The following is a 26,414-nucleotide window of genomic DNA, read 5'->3' as shown; positions in this document are numbered from 1 at the left end:
GCCACAGTAGAATAGAATCATAGAATCATAGAGTTGGAATAGACCACAAGGGCCATCGAGTCCAACCCCCTGCCAAGCAGGAAACACCATCAGAGCACTCCTGACATATGGTTGTCAAGCCTCTGCTTAAAGACCTCCAAAGAAGGAGACTCCACCGCACTCCTTGGCAGCAAATTCCACTGTTGAACAGCTCTTACTGTCAGGAAGTTCTTCCTAATAGTTATTAGTTATCCATATTTCCACAATGGAATAATAGGAAAATACAGGTCCTTCAAGAGGGACCACAGAAGTTCCTCTTTTCAGGTCACATTTTATTCAGTGTGACAAAGGAAAATTCCCCTATGTTTTCTTTCTACCAGAAAGAAAAAAACATATTCACAGTAGTAATTCAATATTACCTGAGACACATTTAAGGTTGTAGAGACTTTCTCCTGCTTGGCTTCAACGGTGCGGAAACTGAAGGCTCTCTCCAGCACTGACTGATCAATGCCTGTCAACTCACATATTTCTTTGAGCTCTATGGAAGCAAATAATCTCAATTAAAAATCATTCCTACCTACCTAGGCAGCAAGTACATTCAGAAGTCATTGTGGGGGGGGGGGGTTTAAACCAGTTATCAAAGTGCAGGTAGATTTGATTGGATCAGAATATATTATTTGAATTACCATTTTTATCCTTGATTTTACTTTCATCCAAACCATTCACTCGAGATTCAGGTTTGAATTCGATGTTTCCCAGTTTTAAGACGGCCGCGACAACTTCAAAAACTGACTGCGTTTCATGGTCCATAAACCCCACAATCTGCATGGCATTCTAGAATAGGGAAATCAAGTTTTATTCGTCGCATTGATTTATCCTGCCTGTCCTTTCTCCAAAGAGCACAAGCTGGCATACGGTGGCAGGGATGTCTTAAGCATATGCGGTGCCGGGGTGCAAAGATCTGCCTGGCATCGTCCCCCCAAGGTTGCCCAGCCCCAGGCACGCAGGAGGGCAGAGCCACCCAGCCACCTCAGCGTCTCACTGGCTCGGTTGCCCCTGAACTTGCGGCGCAGAGAGAAGCAGAAGAGCCCACCGCGGCACTCCAACCGACGGGCGGGCTCTTCCCCAGACTCAGCTCTTGGGACCCGGACTCTCAGCTTGGTGCCCCTGAGAGCCCGGCGCCCGGGTGCCCCACACCCCTAGCACCCATGGGTAAGACGGCCCTGCACAGTGGTCCTCTTCCCCACCCACCTCCCCATTTCATTTTATCCTCACAACCAACTATTACAGTGGTACCTCGAGTTAAGCCTTGGGGCTACCTTTGAAGGTGACCCGGAAACTGCAACTAATCCAGAATGCGGCAGCTAGACTGGTGACTGGGAGCGGCCGCCGAGACCATATAACACCGGTCTTGAAAGACCTACATTGGCTCCCAGTACGTTTCCGAGCACAGTTCAAAGTGTTGGTGCTGACCTTTAAAGCCCTAAACGGCCTCAGTCCAGTATATCTGAAGGAGCGTCTCCTCCCCCATCGTTCTGCCCGGACACTGAGGTCCAGCTCCAAGGGCCTTCTGGCGGTTCCCTCACTGCGAGAGGCCAAGTTACAGGGAACCAGGCAGAGGGCCTTCTCGGTAGTGGCGCCTGCCTTGTGGAACGCCCTCCCATCAGATGTCACAGCGATAAACATCTACCTGACATTCTGAAGACATCTGAAGGCAGCCCTGTTCAGGGAAGTTTTTAATATGTGACATTTTAGTGTATCTTTCATCTTTGTTGGAAGCCGCCCAGAGTGGCTGGGGAAACCCAGCCAGATGGGCGGGGTACAATTATTAAGTACTTAATTCATTCCAGAGGTCCATTCTTAACCTGAAACTGTTCTTAACCTGAAGCACCACTTTAGCTAATGGGGCCTCCTGCTGCCGCCACGCGCTAGAGCACCATTTCTGTTCTCATCCTGAAGCAAAGTTCTTAACCTGAAGCACTATTTCTGGGTTAGCAGAGTCTGTAACCTGAAGCGTCTGTAACCTGAAGCGTATGTAACCCGAGGTACCACTGTATTAGTTTATTTAAAATATGCTTAAATGCCCTTCAGCCTTACAGATACCAAAGCAGCATTAAACTGTGTCTTTCTGCCACTTCCAAATGCACTGAACTGACAGGGCACAGAAACACAGCACAACACTCATTTGGAAGTCACAATAAGCCATTGCTTATCCTGAGAGGAAACGGCCTCATGTCACACCAGAGAAGGGGGAGGGAGCAGAATGAGTTCAGAAACTTTCCCTTTTAACTAACCATAGCTTGCTGTGTCATCTGAACTCAGCAAACTGTGGTTAATCTTAACTATGCCTAGTGTAAAAAAAAGTCAACTTTGAACCCTGGTTTATGAAGCCGGCTTATTTAAGCTAATAAAAGTTAAGTAAACCATAGTTTCATGTCTCGTTGATGTGGAATCCAAATGTAGCCTTTATTGTAACAAGTTTTGTAAAAAAAAAAAAAAAAGTAACACTCATATATTATTATTATATACAAATTTTATTATTATTTGTAATAAATAATAAATAAAGGCCACAGAAGCTTGCTTATGGTAGCAGAAGTAACTTTTAATACCCCAAATATTATTAAACTCTTTTAATGGATCACACCATCAGATTTCATGTTTTTATGCTGCTGATCTTCTTGGCTGACTCAACAATTTAGCAAAATTATAAAATGAAGTCAAGTTTGAACTAATACGGAATTTGCACCAATTCTTACCCGAACCGTTCTGAAATTTGCAGCATCATCTACTCCATTCACTTTTGCAGAGTCCAGGCTAAGGTAGTTGTATCGACTGAAGTCCCTCTCCAGCTTAAGTTTTTCTACGAAATGAAAACAGGCCTTGTTAACAGCTAAATTCCCTGACCCACTATTGCTCTTAATAGCAGTGAGAATTGAAGCCGCTTAACGTGTGTGTGCACTGAAAGGCACACAAACCACGGAAATCAATTATGGAGACTTCGATTAACTTACGCAACTTCATGTGCAATTCTATTAGTCATTTAAAATACCACCAGAGTTGTACTCACTGAGCAAATCTTCCGATCCTCCAGACAATATCTGATAAAAAATGTGGAAATTCCTTTCACCTCTTGGTTGTTTAACAACACGAGACTTTTCCAACAGATCTAAAAAAAAACCAAGATGCCACAGAAATTATTTTCCCACTCCTCTAGTCTGTCTCACTTTTGCCACTATCATGCCTGTATCAGAGAACTGTACGAACCTATTTCCGTTATTTATTTTTTATGTAAGAGAAGTGTGGCACACTGTGGGGTTGAGTTAGATCTGCGGTCTTATACATATCAATGAGCATTTTAGGTTGTTTTTATTCTGATTTTTCTGCTTTGTGTTAATGTTTGTCTCTGTAACTTGCTTTGAGTTCACTTTTCTGGGGGGGAAATGGCTAACAAGTAAACAGACACTTACTGTATTTGTCCATGTATAAGACGTCCCCATGTATAACACACCCCCTATCTTTGAGGACTCCAAATTAAGAAAATGGGGGGAGGATTGCCCATAGTTGTTGAGCTTTTTCTAGGGGGAATTGCTGAAAATCGCTCACCCGACTGACATACGCTGCCACTCACACACATTGCAAAAGCCACCTATCGTCTGTCCCCTCGCCAGCAGAAGCCACCAATCGCCCGCCCAATTGCCACAGTGACAGCCAATCAACACCAGCCCTTGCCACAGCCACCAATAACACGCGCAATAGCCACCAACAATCTCTGGCTCATGGCAGCAACCAATCCTACGCCCCGTCCCCCCCATGCACTATCTATGTATAATAATAATAATAATAATAATTTATTATTTATACCCTGCCCTTCTGGCTGAGTTTCCCCAGCCACTCTGGGCGGCTCCCAATCGAGTGTTAAAAACAATACAGCATTAAATAGTATAAGACTACTCCCAATTTTTTACATTATTTTTTAATAACAAAGCCTTGTCTTATACACGGAAAAGTACGGTATGTTGGGACACTCTGAAACCATCACTGCAGAGCACGCCCTACCAGCTGCCATCTCTTAAATATGAAATACAATAAAGTGTGGCCGGATAATCTAGCCAAACATACACATTTTCCATCCGTATTCAAACAAACGGGTGAAATGGCTCTCCAAGGCATACCTCTGGCCTTCTTCCATTACACAAATTAATCTGCTAACGTACAGTTTGAATACAGCCTGCGTCAAACCAAGGACTTAAGCTAGATTACTTTGGAAACTCTTCAAGCTTATGTCTGGGTAGAATGAATAGGGGCAATAAAAGCCCCACTCTTGCAATGACACCCAGTCATACGTAAACATATCTATCGTTTACTCCTTCACCTTGTCTCTCAAATGCAGATTTGCTATAAGCCTCAAAGGGTGTATTTGCATGCCAAATGCAACTTATCCCCATCGGGCTACTGCTGTGTTTTACGCTACATTAACATTCAGAACAAGAAGCCATACAATAAGGCCTATTAATATTTCAGCACATTACCAGCGGCGTTTTGTCTTCATGTCACCTGCTGCTATTAGAAAAGTAAATATACAGGGGCCTTTCCACAAAGGATGCTCAGAATGAAAGCACTGTTGATCTGCCTCGCAGAACAGGGTAGAATGTTTAGAAAGGCAGTTTATGCTTCAATAAAGAAATCTGTATAAATGAATGTATCTCTGGAGCTCGAAGCAAGGGTATCGTTCTCCCCCTTTAAACCCAAGAATGTGCTAATGAAGTCAAGCACTAATATTTGGAGAATGCAATTTGTTATTGAAGAGTATGTTGTTGTTGTTTAGTCGTTTAGTCGTGTCTGACGCTTCGTGGCCCCATGGACCAGAGCACGCCAGGCACTCCTGTCTTCCACTGCCTCCCGCAGTTTGGTCAGACTCATGCTGGTAGCTTCGAGAACACTGTCCAACCATCTCGTCCTCTGTCTCCCCCTTCTCCTTGTGCCCTCCATCTTTCCCAACATCAGGGTCTTTTCCAGGGAGTCTTCTCTTCTCATTAGGTGGCCAAAGTATTGGAGTCTCAGCTTCAGGATCTGTCCTTCCAGTGAGCACTCAGGGCTGATTTCCTTAAGAATGGAGAGGTTTTATCTTCTTGCAGTCCATGGGACTCTCAAGAGTCTCCTCCAGCACCATAATTCAAAAGCATCAGTTCTTCGGTGATCAACCTTCTTTATGGTCCAGCTCTCACTTCCATACATCACTAGTGGGAAAACCATAGCCACCACTGGGGAAAAAACCACAACTGGGAAACCCATTGAAGAGTATAGTGTGCAACATTTACATGATCTTTAGTTTGATATGGAAAACTGTGATCCTAATCCTTTGCTGCCTTGCGGGATATCATTGGGAGAAGAAAAGGCTAAGGAGTATACCCAGAGTGGAGGTCCTAAGATGGTTGGATGGTGCCCTGTACGCCTCCTTGCGGAAACTCCTGCAGCCAAGCTGGTGCCAAACGTATTGCTCTGCTTTCCTTTGGAGCACATCAGTGAGGCTGGGAGGAGGGTCCTGTCGTCTGGGCAGCCCAGGACCTCCATACACACTCGTGTCCTGAAGAGGTCATGCAGGAGGCAGCCATTGTAAGTTACCAGTCTCTGCAACTACAGAAGGTGTGGTGATTCGCCACTGATTTGACCTCACCACTGGAGATTCACTATCATTGTCTCTTGAGACAGACAGATGCCAACAATAGGTTTGAGATGACCATGATAGTTGAAGCAACAACAATGAACTATGTGATCTTTGGAATCAATACAATCATAATTAACAAGAATGCATGATTTACACACCCAGTAAAGTCAAGTGATCTTTCAAAGGGCTGCCATATTCCCAAAAGTGAAAATCTGGACAGAGTTGTTGAGCTTCTTCCTTCCTTCCTTCCTTCCTTCCTTCCTTCCTTCCTTCCTCCCTCCCTCCCTCCCTCCCTCCCACCCACCCTTTTCCCCTTTCTTTCTTTCTGAGCTTTTTTCCCCCTCCCAAAAGCAAAATTGGTTTTGGGCCTTTTCTTTGATTTTTTTAAGATTAAAAAAATTAACCCAACTTGCCATACGCCTGGGTTTCACCGGACATTCTGCTGATTTGTCAAAAATCTGCCCAGACGCCATTTTTCATGGCAATTCCCGGATGTTGCCAGGAAAATCCAAACATTTAGCAGCCCCTTTCAACAAGGCAAGTTTTAAGAACTGGACAAATTCATATTTCAAACCAGGTAGTCATGAACTAAAGCAACAAACCCCACATGCCCATTCTCTACACAGGAGTAGCTGTTTGCTAGCTGAGTCCAGAGACTGAAGATATCCATTGAGCAATAGCTGTGCCTGCTATCCAAAAGGAGCACACAAGGTGCATGTCAAGTGTTGGGTCAATGTCTTAGTTAAGCCTCTTCATGTATCATAGCACTCTGTTGTGGTTTAATAGCTTATAACCTGTAGTGTAGACCCAAAGTTGGGATGCTGCACTGACTTCATTCATGAAACTTTAAAAACCTCCATTCATGATTATGTGTCAAGTTCTGTGTCTGGGAAGGAGAGCCAGGATAGTACCTGAGCCGAGAAGTCTGTGCTCTCTCTCTCTCTCAACAGTGTACCAAATACACTGTACATTTTAGCTCGGATCATCTACCAAAGTACGCTCCTTTTACATATAGCCACATACTTTTTTTTTTACATATAATCACATACTTTGTCATGTGACAAAGTTCCCTTTTACTCACACACATGCAACAAATCGTCACTTGATGTGGCTGCAGTGTAACAGAGAAAACCACCAACACATGGATCGGGTCACTTGAAGGTGTCTTGCCCATCAAATGATCACATCACTAGAAGCCGGGGAGGGAATGGGGAGAATTCATGGGGTTGTCTTCATCCAAGTAGTTATGGTACTCACACATATACTGTAGACAAACACCATTGCACAATGGGTAACCGGGACCTACAGAGTATTATGTATGCTCGAAGCGTACCAAGGACAAAGAACCCAAGAACTGGGTTTTATTTCAGTTTATTCTTGTGCTTTAAGATTTAGATGTCTGCTGGTCCCCTTTGCACTCCAATTCTGTACAGATTTGTGTATGGTTAACTTCAATAGGTATTAGAACAACTCAGAACACATATCCACATGCCCTGACATGCCTGAAAGATTATACTGCAAAACACTGGGCAGGAATGATAAGACCTTTTGGTGCTCTTTATAATACTGCAATTTCACCAAAAGTATCTGGAAATGGACACAGCTGATGGAAGGGCAACGAGCTAAATGCAGCAGTGATTGGATTCCATAAGCCTATGTTTCTGTTTTCATTTTTCCACTTTGATCTAGGTGCTAATAATAATAATAATTATACCACACCAATCTGGCTGGTATGCAACAAAGTTTTACTAAGAGTAAATCCAGGTAAATGAATGTACCTAACTTAGTTTGTTCATTTCAATGGGTCTACTCAAAGTAAAGCTTAGTTGACGACAACCCATAGCCTTTATAGGTAAAGGTAAAGGGACCCCTGACCGTTAAGTCCAGTCGCAGACGATTCTGGGGTTGCAGCACTCATCTCGCTTTACTGGCCAAGGGAGCCGGTGTTTGTCCGCAGACAGCTTCCGGATCATGTGGCCAACATGACTAAGCCTCTTCTGGCGGACCACAGCAGCACACGGAAATACTGTTTACCTTCCTGCCAGAACAGTACCTATTTATCTACTTGCACTAGTGTGCTTTCGAACTGCTAGGTTGGCAGGAGCAGGGACTGAACAAGGGAGCTCGCCCCGTTGCAGGGATTCGAACCGCCAACCTTCTGATCAGCAAGCCCAAGGCTCTGTGGTTTAACCCACAGCGCCACCCGCATCCCCGCAGCACCCCCACAGCCTTTATACCGTACAGTAAAGTGCCAACTTCATATCTGTCATTTTGGGTCACATTCCATTTAGGAGACGCTAAATGCTATGGCTCTTTCTGCTTTACCCCATGCTAGAAAATACTGCTAGGAACAAAAGTGCAAGGGTAAAAAATTATAATCAGAAATATTCTCCTTCACATATGCAATCCATGCTAGAGACCACAGCAAGAGAAGACATCTGCATACAGAGGTGACTGTTGCAAAGTAGACATCTGTAAAAAGATGCAACAGACATAGGCAAGCTGTTCTGCATCTAGGAATTTATTAGCTTTTCAGCCGCTCAATATACTGTTCGCCATAAGTATTTTCTCTCCCTTTTCAGAATGACTACACACTAAAGGAATTCCGTGGTATCTCCTTGCTTTTGCCAAACACTTACGGACCTCATGTGCAAATCGTTCTAAAACTAGCGTAAGTGTACTTGTTCGAAGGGAGAGTTCAGCTGGTGAAAACACTGCACACAAGGCCTGGCTGCAATTACTTACATGCCCCTAGAGAGATTTATATAAACAGTTTCCTGAAAACGTTCAGCTGATTCTGTTAGAAGTACCAGTCTCTCTCGGATTGTCTTTGGGAGGGAAGTTAAAGCAATTAACAATTTCCATAGAGGAACATTCACGGCACTTATCCTTGCAGGATTATTTTTTTCCAGAGAGTAGTTATAAGCAGGAAGCCAGATATTTACTATAACAGGCGACTACCATTCCCAGTCTTATTTGAAACAGAGCTTAGGTTATGCCAGTTATGTAGATCCCAAGCATGCAGCACAGCCTATAGATACTTTAAAAAACTTCGTAAGGAATCTTCCAAACACTCATTACAGTGGTACCTCAGGTTAAGAACTTAATTCGTTCCAGAGGCCCGTTCTTAACCTGAAACTGTTCTTAACCTCAAGCACCACTTTAGCTAATGGGACCTCCCGCTGCCGCCGCCACGCAATTTCTGTTCTCATCCTGAAGCAAAGTTCTTAACCTGAGGTACTATTTCTGGGTTAACAGAGTCTGTAACCTGAAGCATCTGTAACCTGAAGCGTCTGTAACCCGAGGTACCACTGTATACTGATGGTTATCAACTCTGCATTAAGAAACAAAGATTAAATATTTCAGACATGTTTTCATCCAAAGATGTTTTCATCCAAAGATGAACTTAATTCGTTCCAGAGGTATGTTCTTAACCTGAAATTGTTCTAAACACCACTGAAGCACCACTTTAGCTAATGGGGCCTCCTGCTGCCGCCGCGCTGCCAGAACACGATTTCTGTTCTCATCCTGAAGCAAAGTTCTTAACCCAAGGTATTATTTCTGGGTTAGCGGAGTCTGTAACCTGAAGTGTATGTAACCTGAAGCGTATGTAACCCGAGGTACCACTGTATAGGAAATAAAGTGTGTTTGCACACTGGCAGGCTAGCACACCAAGCTCCCCATTTGCCATTCACCAATTACCTGCCGGACTTATCACAAAATAAATCCTGCAGGGCTCAGGTAAATGCAAGCAGGTAGGTGGTAAGAAGAATGTGCATGCTGGCAAATTTTGTATATTTATCTGCTAGGCTGCTAAGTGCTGGGCGTGGGATGTGTGGGGAGGGAGGATCACAAGAGGTGAAGTTACAAGGAACCTGGCAGAGGGCTTTCTCGGTAGTGGCACCTACCCTGTGGAACGCCTTCCCATCAGATGTCAAGGAGATAAATAACTATAAAACCTTTTAGAAGAAATCTGAAGGCAGCCCTGTATAGGGAAGTTTTAAACGTTTGACGTTTTATTACGCTTTTATATTTGTTGGAAGCTGCCCAGAGTGGTTGGGGCAACCCAATCAGATAGGGCAGAGTACAACTAATAAAATTATTCTTATTAAATTATTGGTGCTAGTGGGAGGATACATCTCCTCAGAAGAAGGCACAATTTGTTGTTGTTGTTGTTTAGTCATTTAGACATGTCTGACTCTTCATGACCCCATGGACCAGAGCATGCCAGGCACTCCTGTCTTCCACTGCCTCCCACAGTTTGGTCAAACTCATGCTGGTAGCTTCTAGAACACTATCCAACCATCTCGTCCTCTGTCATCCCCTTCTCCTTGTGCCCTCCATCTTTCCCAACATCAGGGTCTTTTCCAGGGAGTCTTCTCTTCTCATGAGGTGGCCAAAGTACTGGAGCCTCAGCTTCACAATCTGTCCTTCCAGTGAGCACTCAGGGCTGATTTCCTTCAGAATGGAGAGGTTTGATCTTCTTGCAGTCCATGGGACTCTCAAGGGTCTCCTCCAGCACCAGAATTCAAAAGCATCCATTCTTCAGCGATCAGCCTTCTTTACGGTCCAGCTCTCACTTCCATACATCACTACTGGGAAAACCTTAGCTTTAACTATAAGGGCCTTTTTGGCAAGGTGATGTCTCAGCTTTTTAAGATGCTGTCTAGGTTTGTCATTACTTTTTTCCCAAGAAGCAGGCGTCTTTTAATATCGTGACTGCTGTCACCATCTGCAGTGATCATGGAGCCCAAGAAAGTAAAATCTCTCACTGCCTCCATTTCTTCCCCTTCTATTTGCCAGGAAGTGATGGGCCCAGTGGCCATGATCTTAGTTTTTTTTGATGTTGAGCTTCAGACCATATTTTGCGCTCTCCTCTTTCACCCTCATTAAGCTCAAGTCAAATATCAAATTGCTTGATGGTAAATGTACATCTAACAGAAAACTTTTGTTTGAAACCTGCAGGCAGCATAAGGTGCTGAAGGTTATTTAAGTTTCCTGTTGTCTCTGGGGCAGTAACTGCAGCCTGCCAATGATGTAAGAATAACTCATTTACTTCCTATGCAGCACTACATCTTACTACTTGTGCATTCTGCCACACATCCACCACATCTGCTTGTTGTTTAGTCATTTAGTCGTGTCCGACACTTCGTGACCCCATGGACCAGAGCACGCCAGACACTTCTGTCCTCCACTACTTCCCGCAGTCTGGTCAAACTCATGCTGGTAACCTCAAAAACACTATCCAACCATCTCGTCCTCTGTCGCCCCCTTCTCCTTGTGCCCTCCATCTTTCCCAGCATCAGTGTCTTCTCCAGGGAGTCTTCTCTTCTCATGAGGTGGCCAAAGTACTGGAGCCTCAGCTTCACGATCTGTCCTTCCAGTGAGCACTCAGGGCTGATTTCCTTAAGAATGGAGAGGTTTGATCTTCTTGCAGTCCATGGGACTCTCAAGAGTCTTCTCCAGCACCATAATTCAAAAGCATCAATTCTTTGGCGATCAGCCTTCTTTATGGTCCAGCTCTCACTTCCATACATCACTACTGGGAAAACCATGGCTTTAACTATACGGACCTTTGTTGGCAAGGTGACGTCTCTACTTCTCAAGATGCTGTCTAGGCCTGTCATTGCCCTTCTCCCAAGAAGCAGGCGTCTTTTAATTTCGTGGCTGCTGTCACCATCTGCAGTGATCACCACATCTGCTACACCCCAAAATTTTCCCCTTCCCTACAGAAGTATGGTACAGAGGATGAAGCTGCCATCATAGGGTGAAACTTCACCCCAGGATTTTTCTCTGTATAGGCTCACAGCAGTGATATGCCCAGCCACATGATAAAAAAAAGCAGTGCTCAACACTATGGCCATGTTTGCATGTCAGGATAAGCCATAGTTGCTGGCTTATCACTGTTTACCATGCAAAAGCAGTGTGCTTGCACACGCTACCTGATTGCTCCTGGCTTGGCACGGACAAGAGAAACAAACTAGGAAGCTTATGTAGCTTCTGAACCTTTTAAAAAGCCAAGACAGTAAGAGAATTCTGGGACACAATATATAATGAACTTTAAAAAAAATCTTTAAATGTTCATTTCAAAAAAATCCAAAGGGAGCCTTCCTATTAGGCATTATGCCTACTGAAATCCCCCCCCCCCCATTAGAAGAATCTTCATGTATGTGACAACGGCAGCTAGAATTTTAATAGCAAAAAATTGGAAAGGAGAAGTGATACCCACCAAATTAGACTGGCAGGTGAAGATGACAGAATATATAGAATTAGCCAAAATGACTGGAAGATTAAGAGACGACTCAAAACAGAGATTAAATAAAGAATGGAATGTCTTTAGAGAGTATATAAAACAGTAGTGTAAAAATCTAAATGCTTTGATGGGTCTGGACTGAATCTTGCAAGACAATAGAGGAACATTAAATAATAAAGTATTTTTAAATATTTAGAAAGAAGAAATATAAATGTGTGAAGTGGAAAATGAAGTTTAGATAACACAAGGGGATGAATAGAAATCAAGAGAATATGTGATGTTTTTGGTGTTTTGTTTTGTTTTGTTTTGTTTGTTTGTTGTGTTTTGATTTGGTTTGGTTTTGCTTTTTTCAAAATGTATTGTATGTATTGTTCTAATAAAGTTAGATAGATAGATAGATAGATAGATATAGATAGATAGATAGATAGATGATAGATAGATAGATAGATATGGGAAAAAGAAAAAAGCCAAGACAACAAGCCATAGTTTAAGGCTGGCTAGTCTACATACAGAAACACCACCTCTTTTAAATGTGTACAATTGGTAAGCCATGCCACACAAAAAACACCTTTGGGATGCTTTTCTCGTCTATTATACAACAGAGTTAACTTCTCCTTTCATTTGCGTTACAAATTGAATTCACATTTGGGAAAGGAATGACTATATAACACAAGCAAGAAATAAATGTCAGTAGTATAATATATTCTAAATGGTCCAGGAACAGTTATTTTTAGTCACTTCCTCTTCTTCCATTGCACAGTAGGGACCATCCTGGCTAACCAGTCTTTCCCTCCCTTTTCTTTCCTTTTTTTGTGTGGCAAGCAACAGAGTTGAAAGCTAAATATAAACTTGCAGCCTGACAAGCCACACACTTCCTTCCAAGACATGTGTGTCATCCCAAAGTGCTACTGAGGGGAAAGGGGTGGGGTGGGGGGGGTTTTGGACAGAGGAAATCTGCCCAGACAAGGATTACCGCCTCTTCACCAGAGCAGTAGCAAATTCAGAACTGGATGGGAGCAGGAAAAAACAGAGCATTGTTAGCAGTTTAGTTAACCCTTTAGAATGGTACATACAAAACTACTGAAACAAGCAGTTACCATAGTTGTTTAAAAGGGAAAGGTAAAGGAACCCCTGACCATTAGGTCCAGGCATGACCGACTCTGGGGTTGCGGCGCTCATCTCGCTTTATTGGCCAAGGGAGCTGGCATACAGCTTCCGGGTCATGTGGCCAGCATGATTAAGCCGCTTCTGGCGAACCAGAGCAGCGCATGGAAACGCTGTTTACCTTCCCACCGGAGCGGTACCTATTTATCTACTTGCACTTTGACGTGCTTTCGAACTGCTAGGTTGGCAGAAGCAGGGATTGAACAACGGGAGCTCACCCCGTCGCGGGGGTTCGAACCGCCGACCTTCTGATCGGCAAGTCCTAGGCTCTGTGGTTTAACCCACAGCGCCACCCGCGTCCCTGTTAGTTGTTTAGACGTACTTAAATCTGTTGAAACTAAACTACAAAGGGACCCCAAGGATCTTCTAGCCCAGGGGTCGGGAAACCAAGGCCCGTGGGCCAGATCAGGCCCAATTGCCTTCAGGATCCAGTCTGCAAACAGTCCGTGGACCGGCGTGGGGATTCTGTTCGTTTGGGCTGCGCCATTTCCCTTCCTGCGCCATTCCATTTCCCGCTCTACCTCACACACACCTTGGCGGAGCCTCCCTCCCTCCCTCCTCCTGGCTTCTCCCCGCCCTGCCTAGAGGAGGAAGGGGGCTGGGCTGAGCTGGCTGAGCACCCTTTTAAGCAGCCCCTCTCCGGAGCCAGCCCTTTCACGCCACTCATCTTCCCTCCATGCCCACTGCCCTGGTGCTCCTGTGGGCCAGAGAGCGGAGCGGATGAGCTCCCTCTGCCTACCCATGAGAAGCAGCAGCAGCAGTGGTGGTGGCGGTGGCAGTTACACTGAAGTCTCACTGGATAGGCTCAGTCGGTGGAACATGAGTCTCTTAATCTCAGGGTTGTGGGTTCGAGTCTCACATCGGGCAAAAGATTCATGCCTTGCAGGGGGTTGGACTAGGTTGTATGATCAACTCCTAATGTTCAAGTGATAGACAACACAGTTCCTTGCTAACTAGCTAAATATTTTCACTGCCACCCTGTCCCTCCTTTAAACGCTCCTCTGTTTCTGCCTCTTTAAACTTGCTGTTCTTCCCTAAACGTCAGCTCTTTTCGCACCTGCTGATCTATATCCTGCTTTTGTCACCCTCCTTCTGCCTCTGCCAGCCGCATGGGTGGCACAGAACCCCACAAATCACTGGCCCTTTCCCCGGAATCTTTCTCCTCTCTTTCCCCCTCTTCTGCCTGCAAATCCTCCTTCTCCTCGGGCTTCTGCCAGCTCCTGACACAACGCAGGTCACTTAGTGGGTTAAGAGTGCTTCTACCAACTATTCCTTTTGGAAGAGCCAAAGGATAGGAAATTGTTATGTACTGAAGTTCTCACCCTGGGCCAGCAGGGGGATACTGTAGATAGTTTTCACTCAGGTCCACATATGCAAATAAGGGATTGAAAGGGACGTTCAGTGATTGGCTAGCTACAGAAAATGGTTACTGTTGCATTCTAGTGGAGCTCTATATAAGCAGGCTGGCTGAACCCTTCAGTTCAGTTCTGGCCTGGCCTGTGAATAAACAAGAGCTGTTTGAAGAATCGCTATGTCGTCTGATATGTTCACCCACAACTTAACAGAAATGATTTGAAGCCTTCAGCAAAAAAGCAGAGCAGAAGTAAGAGGACACAGTCATGCTTTACAGGCCCAGAAAATTGCGTCGGAAACTCATATACGATGCGCTAACAACTTAAAACAAGAGGACTGCATTTCCAAAAAGCCACTAGGGGAAGTACAGTAATCCAACAACAAAATAGGAGCCAAAAATTAATACCATAATATCTAACCATGAAAACAAAATTTAAAAAATCCTTCCAGTAGCACCTTAGAGACCAACTAAGTTTGTTATCGGTATGAGCTTTTGTGTGCATGCACACTTCTTCAGATACATTAAAAAACCATTAAAACCATTAAAAAGCAGAATTCCTTCACAAAACAATATGAAACATTTCTGAGTGTACTGCTTTTGTATCTCGCATATTCACATAATTAAAAGTCCAGCATCAAAGGCCCTGGTGGATAATAACAGATATTCCAGTTACTTGACACATTTTCTCCATTATAAAAGAAGCAAGGGTGGGGGAGTTTCTTTTCTAGCCAACAGTCCTTGTTTGTATTATCGTGTTTCTGGAGGAGGAACAGATTTGGTACTTAATTATAGCCTTGCCCTGCCATTTGGGTTGCAAATATACCCATATTGATGAAAAGCTTTCCAAATAGCCATTACTGTACGTCGTTCCATAGTTATTTCCTAGTCTATCATTATGGTGCTAAAAGGTAGGGCACAAACTCAGGGATCCTGCTCAGATGGTCAATGGCAGAGTTCTGTACCTCCCTTAGCTCTCTTCTCTCTCTCAGCTGAGAATCTGAAAAGGACAAAGCGTAACTTTGCAGTGCTGCAATGACTCGCTTATCTGGGGGGACGGGACTCCAGGATAACTTGTCTGAGGCTGCTCCAAGGCTTCTCATTGCACTAAACCAGGCATAGGCAAATTCAGCCCTCCAGATGTTTTGGGACTACAACTCCCATGATCCCTAGCTAACAGGACCAGTGGTCGGGGATGAAGGGAATTGTAGTCCCAAAACATCTGGAGGGCCAAGTTTGCCTATTCCTGCACTAAATAACTTGTAATTCGAAAACATTAACTGTGTGTATAACATTTTTATATCACGGTTCTTCCATCGTGAACTCAAAGTGGTCTAGATGGGAGTTCCCATGTGGTCTCCAAGCCCTGAAAGACCCAGACCTGATAAACCACAGCATGTTTGCTGAATTGCTCTTTGATTGTGCCTTCAGGGATTTAAAATATTTCAAAGCACGCTCTCTCTCTCTCTCCATATATATATATATGGTTGTGGAATTGTCAGATTTGTTAATTGTCAGCATTCACTACAGCAAACGGAATAGTTGAAACCCATTAGCACAACGCCATCCCCTGGTGCAAGACGTGAAAATTGCTCATTCTGCAAGTGCCCTAAATCCTTGCAATCTCATCCCAACAATAAGCCATGGTTTCAATGGGCTGGAAATTACTAAATGCAAGACTTGTGCAGTTTGTCAAACCACGTTTTTGCATTACGTCTGAACAAGGATGTTGTTTTCGACTCCTGGATTGCAAACCAATGTCAAGCCTTGGTTTACAAACCTGGTTTGCAGTTACAAACCACAGAGCTTAACGAATGGCACAGATTCAAAGGAAAATTGTGGCTTAATATACCCCAGAAGTATTACACTAAAGAGAGAAGGGGAAGGAAGAACAGCAGGCATGGATGCAACGCTAATCCTCAGCCAGATATCCCAAAACAGCTAATTCTAAAATAAAAACAAAATTAAAAATTAAAATCTGCTGCCTCGGCTAGGAGCAACTTTTAAATCAATTCATCTAAATGATTAGTTGACTAAATGTTGCAAACCACCCCACCCCCATTCACCCGCTCAAAGATGCTATTTTAGACTGGAGTAGATTAACAAGGGAATTGCAGTCCTTTGATTTCAAGTTTCATGCACTGAAAAGGAACCTCCAACGAGACTGACATTTTTAGATCAAAGGGTACAGTTTTAACTATTTGCCTGGAGGCTAGCGTGACGGGAGACGGAATGACAGCACTTTCTTTAAGCAAGAGCTTTTACCAGGGAGAAATGTATAGGGAGAGGAAGATTTGCTACTAAGTGAACCCTGGTGAAGTCCCACTTTTACTGGTGACTTCATCCTTTACTGAAACAACTCAGGGAACAATAAGAGTTTGATTAAAAGCTGGCTCCTTCTCTGTTCCACAGAATGGAAGCTATGTGACCGGCTTTTGAAGAGCAGGCGTGCAATAGGTTAAGGAGGACTGTAATTTGATGAACAAACAAATAGCAGCGTTTGGAGGCTTAGGCTATTGTTCTTCAAGTAAGGCTGGCTAAAGCAAAAATAAAAAAGCATGCATAGAACGTATCTGGCTGGGTGAATTACCATGTCATAATGTCGAGTCGAAAGAAAATTCCACGAAGGGAAGCTCAGCTTAATAAGAGAGCCGGGTGACAATGCATCAAAGGGCAGTTGTGTTCTCCAGCGCTTTTGCTTAGTTGGGGACAATGTGAATCTGATAGGTTGCACTCAGTGCTACATACAATTCATTCTGTGATACAGAGAGATCTTTCACAAACACACACCCTTTATGCGCGGCAGCTGCATAACCTCAGGTCTCCATATGTTTCCCCAGAAAGGATCTGGGAAAGGATCTTTTTGAAGAAAAGACAGGCAGGGTAAGGATTCAGGGTTACTTAGATGCCCAAGCCATCTGCTTACACTGGTGGTGTGGAGGGTGGGGCTTTATGGGAACACATGTAACATGTAGTTTGGCAAAAGGATTTGAATGTTTAAATAAGACAGGCCAGTTCTCCATATATATATATTTTTGCAAACTACAGATTTGAGGAATTATGTCCGTCAAATGCTCAATCTAAATTACACCTCCTTTCATGTGGCATAATGAAAATACTCACAGAAATCTATGCCAGTACTTACAATTGCTTATAACTCCTCCAAGCGGATCACCTTTGAAATCAAATTCGATGTCCATGTACTTTCCCTGCAAAGAGAACAAATTGGGGGAGGAAACTTGCATGAAACAAAAGAGGTAGCCTGACATTTTCAAGCCGTCCTTGGAGTTAAATGTTGTACAAGAAATTCCATTGTCCTGAAGTGTGTATATTTAAGTGTAAATGACTTCTAATAATCTTAAGATTAAGATCTCCTGAGCTGCACTATAACTGGGTCAAACCAAATAATGAATGCTAATTTATTTTTAACCAAGCAAAGGAAAGATCTGACAGCTCATAAGAGCCAAGCTATTAAATTAATTTTTGCTTGCAGGCCAGATCACCACTATATCAACTCGGCAAGAAATTTTTAGCAAGCGTTATTTCCGGTGCACATCCGGGTCGGAGGAGGCCCATGCACATGCGCACAAGCTATTTCAAGTGCTCCTCCGACCCTGAAATGCGCCAGAAATAGCGTGTGCGCATGTGTATGGGCATGCGCTCCCTCACCCTCCGGCCCACCACGCAATCGGTCCTGGAGACACCGGCCCAAGGCGCAGTAAGTTTGCTGACCCCTGCCATAACCTTCTGAGGCACAATACTGCCAGCACAGCTTCTCTCCCTGGCTTCTGACTGGACTTTTCCACATCAGAGAGCTTCATGGCTGTACCTTTCTACAGTTTATTTACTTAGCAGAGACTTTACATAAGGGTGACAGGCATTGCTATTTACAGTGACAACAGCAGTAAGGCCCTGTATATATATATATAAAATATTATGGAAACGCCACAATGCTAATAATTCAAACCATTTCAGAAGAACTTTCCGAGGATTTTCAAAAGCTGCAGAGAAGAAGCAGGGTTTTCACATTTCCCACTTAAGGTTGTCCATAGCTTTTCTATTACAAATCCTGGAATATTCTGCATAGGCATTACAGCATTGTCCTCATTTTCCACGAATTCATTTTGCAACATTTCGGATTCAAGGTCACGGTTAGGTGAAGTGGTTACGGCTTTCACTCTCCTGTTCAAAGCATTTCTTAGAATGCCACAGAAACTATTTCTGCCTCGCTTTCAGGAAAAAAGCTACCTGAATATACAGCTACCAAACAGCATTTAAGTAAAACAAATCTGAATATGCCTTGATCCAACATTCTTACACCATAAACAGAAGGGGAGTTGGTTTCACAGAAAGGCCTTGAGCAAGGCTTTAAATGCTAACTCTGAATATAAAAAAGAAAAGAAACAATTGTGGAACATTAGTTCAACATTCCATTGTCATCTTTATGATTCTGGTAGAATCCATCAACCAATAGAATTTGTGTGCCTTCCATACATATATAGATACACCTGTACTTTGGAATTCTCTTGCCTATTGACATTATGAATTATATTGTTTTAGATGTCTGCTAAAAACTTTTCACTTGTTTGTTTCTGCAAGCCTACCCAGACATGTAACCTTGTTTTCAAAACATTTTAATGATTTTATCTTTGTTTTACATACATACAGTAGTTTTAGTTGGACTGTGAATTTTAGCTGTGTTTATCTCCAATTCTATCTGTACACGGCTTGGAGAGCTCTTTGGTCAAAGCAGTTTTTAAATCAATCAATCAATCAATCAATCAATCAATCAATCAATACTTACAAATCTCGATGAGTTGTCATTCCTTACGGTTTTGGCATTTCCAAATGCTGGAAGGAAGGAAGGGGGGGAAAGTAAAAAAATATGTGTTTTAAAAGCCAAGTCAATCTGCAAGAATAAACAAAGACATTTATTGGGGTTGTTGCCAGCTTTACCTTCTAATAAAAAGATAAAAAGGTAAAGGTAAAGGGACCCCTGACCATTAGGTCCGGTTGTGGCCAACTCTGGGGTTGCGGCGCTCATCTCGCTTTATTGGCCGAGGGAGCCGGCGTACAGCTTCCGGGTCATGTAGCCAGCATGACTAAGCCGCTTCTGGTGAACCAGAGCAGCGCACGGAAATGCCGTTTACCTTCCCGCCAGAGCGGTACCTATTTATCTACTTGCACTTTGAAGTGCTTTTGAACTGTTAGGTTAGCAGGAGCAGGGACCGAGCAATGGGAGCTCACCCTGTTGCGGGGATATGAACCGCCAACCTTCTGATCAGCAAGTCCTAGGCTCTGTGGTTTAACCCACAGTGCCACCCGCATACCTAATAAAAAGATAGATAATCAAAAATGAGGGGTGATGAAATCACAATGTAAACCAGAGTTTGATCCTGGCTTGCAGAGTTTTCCTCAAACCATGGAATGAAGGGAACAGCTGGTGGGGGAGGTAGAAAAGGATGAGCATGAGGTCCCCCACCAATCATTCATGTAACATGAAACCATGGTTTGATGTTATGTCTGCACCAGCCCAGTGCAACACTGGTTCAGACAATTACTGGGCCATGCATTTAAAAATAAAATAAAAAAATGTTTGTTCATTTTAGTCCCTCCTTCTGGTCCCAGAGCAAGCAATTTGTCACTATTTTTGGTCCTACACTATGTCATTTGGAATTAATGCTTCATGTTATTATGTGTTGATTAAATTGCATTAATGATCTTCCTATCTCCTACCAACTCCATAGACAGCCATGGTGGATTTGTGTACTTTGCCATCAATACATAACCAATGCTTAAGACAAGTGGACATTTGGGCGGGTGGAAAAATGTTGATTCTGCTTTAGCAAATCTGCATTTTGAGATTTCCCGGGATGAAAGAACTGAAGCCCAAAGGCAGCATGTGTCACTGTTGTTGTTCAGGGTAACTGAAACAATTGTTCTGAAAACTTTATACAGTGCAAAGTTTGCAAGCGATAAATCATATTTCCAGTCTCCGGGCAGCATATCATTAAACATGAGGCTAAACACTGGGATCATTTATAAATGAATGCAGAATCAAACACAAGTGCTCCATTATAAGAGTTTGGAGACACATTCTTCCGTCTCACCATAAGTTCATTGTTTCCTGATATTCATGTACAGCAGATACACACCAGATGGAATGCAGAATTTGATCACTTGGTAACTTAGTCTTAGACAGGCAAAATCTTAAGAAGTTCTTGAAGTGTGATTCCAAACAAAGGTAGAAGACAATGCAATTTAAATACGGTTAGCAAACAGCTTCCATTTGAAGCCATTACATCATAATAAAGAGAGTACAGTGGTACCTCGGGTTACATATGCTTCAGGTTACATATGCTTCAGGTTACAGACTCCGCTAACCCAGAAATAGTACCTCGGGTTAAGAACTTTGCTTCAGGGTGAGAACAGAAATCGTGCTCTGACGGAGCAGCAGCAGCGGGAGGCCCCATTAGCTAAAGTGGTACTTCAGGTTAAGAATAGTTTCAGATTAAGAACGGACCTCTGGAACGAATTAAGTACATAACCAGAGGTACCACTGTACAAGTTAATATTGCTACTCAAATTGTAAACAGAAGGGCAATAGGAAGTATGAAACCATATGGGATAAAAATAAATGTGGGATACTACTAAAATCTACAGGCAGTAAGAGACTAATAGGCTATCTATATAGCATAATTTTGGAATTCAAAAATGAAGGAACATTTGTGGAAACAGGGCAGAGATCTAGAACAAGATACAGAAAAATTGATATGGATTTGTCTGAAAAATCCCACCAAAACTGATCGCTGCTGTTTTGGAACCATGCTCCACATGTGGTGGGTGTGCAAAAAGATCAAAGCCTTTTGGAACATTTTTTTTGCTGAAATGCAATACCAGTGGTGCCAGGGACACCACAAGTGTGGAAGCAGGACTCTGCACACACATGTCCACACTTCCCATCTTGCTATGCACAACTGGGGGTTGTACATGCAGCTCCCCTCTCTGATCCAGAATCCACAATTAGTGGATTGGCTTGGAGATTGGCTTCTTGACTAGGATGGGGAAACCAGGGGATATAAGCCAATCTTCTACACCTCTCCCCAATAGAAGACCGGCAGGATTTCTATCTTTCAAAAGCTAAGGCGATGTAAGAATAGCCAATGGTGCAGATCCACTAGGGACATCAAGCTCAGGTCAGAGTAGAGTGTGAACAAACCTCTAAAAACCACTAATTCATTTGTGGGAGGTAGATGAGCAGTTACATTTAAATGCATCCGTATAATAAATGTTTGTTAGCTGAATAACCTTTTTTTTAAAAAAAAAAATTGTATTAAAGATTTTCTTAAATTACAAAAGAACGTGCAATGTCTCTTCCTTTCTTTTCAGATCACAGAGTCTCTTAGTTATGTTCAATGTAAGTAAGAAAGGGTTGTATCTAGCATAGGGTTAAAGGGAAAGAGAGCTTAGGGGAGAACGTGGTGGGGAGAAATTGGGTAGTCAACTTACGTATTATTTTTCCTTTTTGCAAAATTGGTATACGTGTGAGGTTTTTGTATCAGCATCACTTGGGCAGGTTCTCTTTCTATTCATTTGTTGGTTTACATTAGCAGGTAGGTAAAGGTAAAGGACGCCTGGACGGTGAAGTCCAGTCAAAGGCAACTATGGGGTTGCGGCACTCATCTCACTTTCAGGCCGAGGGAGCAGGTATTTGTCCACAGACAGCTTTCAGAGTCATGTGGCCAGCATGACTAAACCGCTTCTGGCGCAACAGAACACCATGACGGAAACCAGAGCTCACGGAAACGCCGTTTACCTTCCCGCCACAGCAGTATCTATTTATCTACTTGCACTAGTGTGCTTTTTGAACTGCTAGGTTGGCAGGAGCTGGGACAGAGCAATGGGAGCTCACTCCGTTGCAGGGATTTGAACCACCGACCTTCCAATTGGCAAGCCCAAGAGGCTCAGTGGTTTAGACCACAGCGCCACTGGGGTCCCTTGGGTGGAGCGTGGTTGATGGCCTTTGATTAACTTTAGTGAGATTTGTTTGCTTGTGTGGGAGTGGGGGAAGGGTTGTTGGGTCAAGTTGGCCATATTGATCTATATGCTGTTAGTGGATCCCTGTTATTGTTTTGTCATTTTGGACTGTGTACAGTGGTACACAGACGAAAAACTCGCAAAACGAAAGGTTTTTTCGTTTTCGAGTTGCCTCGCAAGACGAATTTCCCTATGGGCTTGCTTCGCAAAACGAAGCTTGCCCCGGGGACAGCGGGTCTTCTCTTTTGAAGCAAGGGGCGGCGGGGAGATCGCTTCTCCCCACCGCCCCTTGCTTCAAAAGAGGTCTGCCCCCGGACCTCTTTTGAAGCAAGGGGCTGCGGGGAGATCACTTCTCCCGGTGCTCCGAAGCGGGGTGGGGGGGGCGGAAACACCTGCCCCAGCCGCCGGGCTTCGTAGCGTTGCTGCGAAGCCGGGCGGGGGGCGGGAACACCTGCCCCAGCCACCCCGCTTCGGAACGCTGCTCCGAAGCGGGGTGGGGGGGCGGGAACACCTGCCCCAGCCGCCGGGCTTCGTAGCGCTGCTGCGAAGCCGGGCGGGGGGCGGGAACACCTGCCCCAGCCACCCCGCTTCGGAACGCTGCTCCGAAGCGGGGTGGGGGGGCCGGAACACCTGCCCCAGCCGCCGGGCTTTTTAGCGCTGCTGCGAAGCCGGGCGGGGGGCGGGAACACCTGCCCCAGCCACCCCGCTTCGGAACGCTGCTCCGAAGCGGGGTGGGGGGGCCGGAACACCTGCCCCAGCCGCCGGGCTTTTTAGCGCTGCTGCGAAGCCGGGCGGGGGGCGGGAACACCTGCCCCAGCCACCCCGCTTCGGAACGCTGCTCTGAAGCGGGGGGGGGGGGCGGGAACACTTGCCCCAGCCACCGGGCTTCGTAGCGCTGCTGCGAAGCCGGGCGGGGGGCGGGAACACCTGCCCCAGCCACCCCGCTTCGGAACGCTGCTCTGAAGCGGGGGGGGGGGCGGGAACACTTGCCCCAGCCACCGGGCTTCGTAGCGCTGCTGCGAAGCCGGGCGGGGGGCGGGAACACCTGCCCCAGCCACCCCGCTTCGGAACGCTGCTCCGAAGCGGGGTGGGGGGGGCGGGAACACTTGCCCCAGCCGCCGGGCTTCGTAGCGCTGCTGCGAAGCCGGGCGGGGGGGGGCGGGAACACCTTCTGAAGGCGGGCGGGGGGCGAAAGTCTTTGTCCCCCCTGCCTGCCTTCCCAGGGGCTTTTAAATCGCCCCGGACAGCGGAGAAGTCCTCCGCTGTCCCGGGGCGATTTTAAAATGCTGCCCGCCAGCATTTTAAGATCGCCCGGACAGCGGAGAAGTCCTCCGCTGTCCCAGGGTTTTTTAAAATGCTGGGGGTGGGAAGAAAAGCCCTTGCCCCCCCCCCCCAGCCTACAGAAGAGGTCCGGGGACAGACTGGTCTGAAGGCGGTTTCCCTAGGAACGCATTAATTGATTTTCAATGCATTCCTATGGGAAACCGTGCATCGCAAGACAAAAAAACCGCAAGACGAAGAGACTTGCGGAACGAATTAATTTCGTCTTGCGAGGCACCACTGTATGTAATAAAGGGGAGCCAAGCTGGTTGGATAACTTAAACCCAATAACTGCTGTTTAGAGCTTTCAACTGTGCATTCAGCAACTGTGTTACTACAAGTGAAGTACATACACCAGTAATAGTTACTACTTTCTTACCTTCAAGCACTGGATTGGACTGCAAAAGCTGTTCTTTCACTTGATTAACTTCTGCTCCTTTGCCACAAACAGCCGCCACATAGGACATGACAAGTTTGCTGGCCTCTAAAGGTTAAACAAACAAACAAACATTGCTTTCTAAGCTGAAAAAGATCCTATCCAAAATCATAACTTGGAGGAGAAATCCCCGAATGAACCACACAGAAATAATGCATTATTCAGGTCTCAAGCCTTATTGTTTTCAGCTTTTATGCTTGACGACACATTGCACTTTTAGTAAAATTGCGCTAAGGAATGAAGGAAATGCCATGGCAAAACCCACACGAGACAAAGTCTAGAAGTCACTATCTCCCGATGCTCCCTGAATGCTGCTGCTGCGGAGGAGGAGGAATACTGCAAAGGAAGGAAGGAGCGAAGGGGGAGAGGGGTGAGCAGGCGGGCGAGGAAGGAATTGGCGGTAGGGAGAGGGAGAAGGATGGGGTGGGGGTGCTCCGAATTTCCCTCTCAAAATGCTGGAGGGTATGTAATATGGAGGAGATGATCCACAGAGACTAAGCGGCTCTTCAAATGGAAGCGGGCATGAAATACCGTATTTTTTGTTCTATAAGACTCACTTTTTTCCTCCTAAAAAGTAAGGGTAAATGTGTGTGCTTCTTATGGAGCGAATGCAGGCTGCGCAGCTATCCCAGAAGCCAGAACAGCAAGAGGGATTGCTGCTTTCACTGTGCAGCGATCCCTCTTGTTGTTCTGGCTTCTGAGATAAAGATTTTTTTTTCTCTTGTTTTCCTCCTCCAAAAACTAGGTGCGCCTTATGGTCTGGTGAGTCATATAGAGCGAAAAATACGGTAGTTTTCAACACAACTAGACCAGACACACACAGTTCTAGGATTCGGATCGAGAACAGGGCACCCGTGCTAATATCCCAGAGTGAATTAAAAGTTCGAAGGTCAGCCCTGGCTCCACTTCATTCTGAGGAAATCACGCATTACCTGTTTTTCCAGCTCCGCTCTCTCCAGTTATAAGTATGCACTGGTCTTTATCCTGGTCCCTCAGAGATCGATACGCCTCATCTGACAGGGCAAAGCTAGGAAAGAGAATACGATAAATTGAGGAGACAGGTAAGCCCCATGTTTAATACACACATCACAGCCTTCAGTCACTTCGGTGAACTGTGAAACACTTCTATCTAGGTCAGATCCATCAGCATCCAGGAGGCAGGAAAAACAATTCCTATTCAAGTCTTGAACACAAGAATTTCTCTGCAGTAGGCTGATAAAGCAGATCAGATGATAGACATTACAAATCAGTGCCACTGTGTGGTTTGGTCTCCTGCAAATCTGCTGACTATACACAATGTCTTGATGGGAGGTTTGTGCAGGCTATACTCCTATCTACAGCCAAAGCAATTCATTTATACAATGCAGAACTGGGTGAAAGTAGCAAGCCTCTTTTTAAGATGTTTATAATGTTTGGGCGTAAAGACAGGATAGACAGGATAGACAGGAGACATGCCAGCTAATATTTTTCTTCCCTGCCCCTGGGTCTCATCCATGAAGTGAAGCAGCAACCATTGCATATTCTGGCAGAGAGACCTTTGATGCCACTACCTGCTGCCTCAAAACAGGGCTTACGGTGGTCAGTTTAGTTGCTGGAATAACATGGTGGCAAACACTGTCCCAGTTTGCACTAATGCTAAGCCAAACCATGGGTTAGTGGGAACACCTGAGTGTGTGTGAAATATACTCGGAGTCAAGTGTGGATTTCATGCTCATAGTAGTGAGGAATGAAAGTTCCCCCAAAATATCTGCTTTATATGCATTATTTACACAACGGGTCGCACAGGATTGGCTAAATCTGGGATTCTCCTGTAGGCCAATCAGGTTGCGGATTCACTTCCACCTGGAGCTGGATTGGGTGGCTCCTGCAGACCAATCATACTGCTGCATTGTTCTAGGACCAATCAGACTGCTGCATTCTGGACCCTATTGTTCTAGGACCAATCAGACTGCTGCATTCTGAATCCTATTGTTCTAGGACCAATCAGACTGCTGCATTCTGAATCCTATTGTTCTAGGATCAATCAGACTGCTGCTTTTTGGATCCTATTCAACTCAGTACATAACAGTGTGGAAACCCCAGGGTGGCGACTGTGGCTGTGGTACTATTCCCCTGGTCCAGCTGCTGCCATGCTGCCCATGGCTAAACCGTGGTTTGGCTTAACATATTATCCAAATGCAGGGTTGTGTTTTGCCTCCCGCAGATAAAC

At 44.8% G+C, this 26,414-nt stretch overlaps 1 protein-coding gene across 4 annotated transcripts in view; it reads right to left on the bottom strand.

The window, feature by feature from the left end:
• MYO1B (myosin IB) overlaps window positions 1-26,414 on the bottom strand; it is a 137,365-nt gene that overhangs the window by 44,478 nt on the left and 66,473 nt on the right. For all 4 annotated transcript variants that reach the window (XM_077917358.1, XM_077917364.1, XM_077917370.1 and 1 more), the window contains exons 4-11: window positions 25,138-25,232; window positions 24,149-24,253; window positions 19,217-19,263; window positions 17,558-17,621; window positions 3,047-3,145; window positions 2,736-2,839; window positions 666-813; window positions 399-517 (exon numbers count right to left, since the gene is read on the bottom strand). In XM_077917358.1, coding sequence (XP_077773484.1) covers window positions 399-517; window positions 666-813; window positions 2,736-2,839; window positions 3,047-3,145; window positions 17,558-17,621; window positions 19,217-19,263; window positions 24,149-24,253; window positions 25,138-25,232 — 781 coding nt within the window. The remainder of the gene's footprint in view (window positions 1-398; window positions 518-665; window positions 814-2,735; window positions 2,840-3,046; window positions 3,146-17,557; window positions 17,622-19,216; window positions 19,264-24,148; window positions 24,254-25,137; window positions 25,233-26,414) is intronic.

Source organism: Podarcis muralis, chromosome 1 (genome assembly GCF_964188315.1).
Source record: "Podarcis muralis chromosome 1, rPodMur119.hap1.1, whole genome shotgun sequence".
Lineage (NCBI taxonomy): Eukaryota > Metazoa > Chordata > Lepidosauria > Squamata > Lacertidae > Podarcis > Podarcis muralis.
The sequence above is the reverse complement of the archived record's forward strand: the minus strand, read 5'-3'. Positions and strand labels throughout refer to the sequence as shown.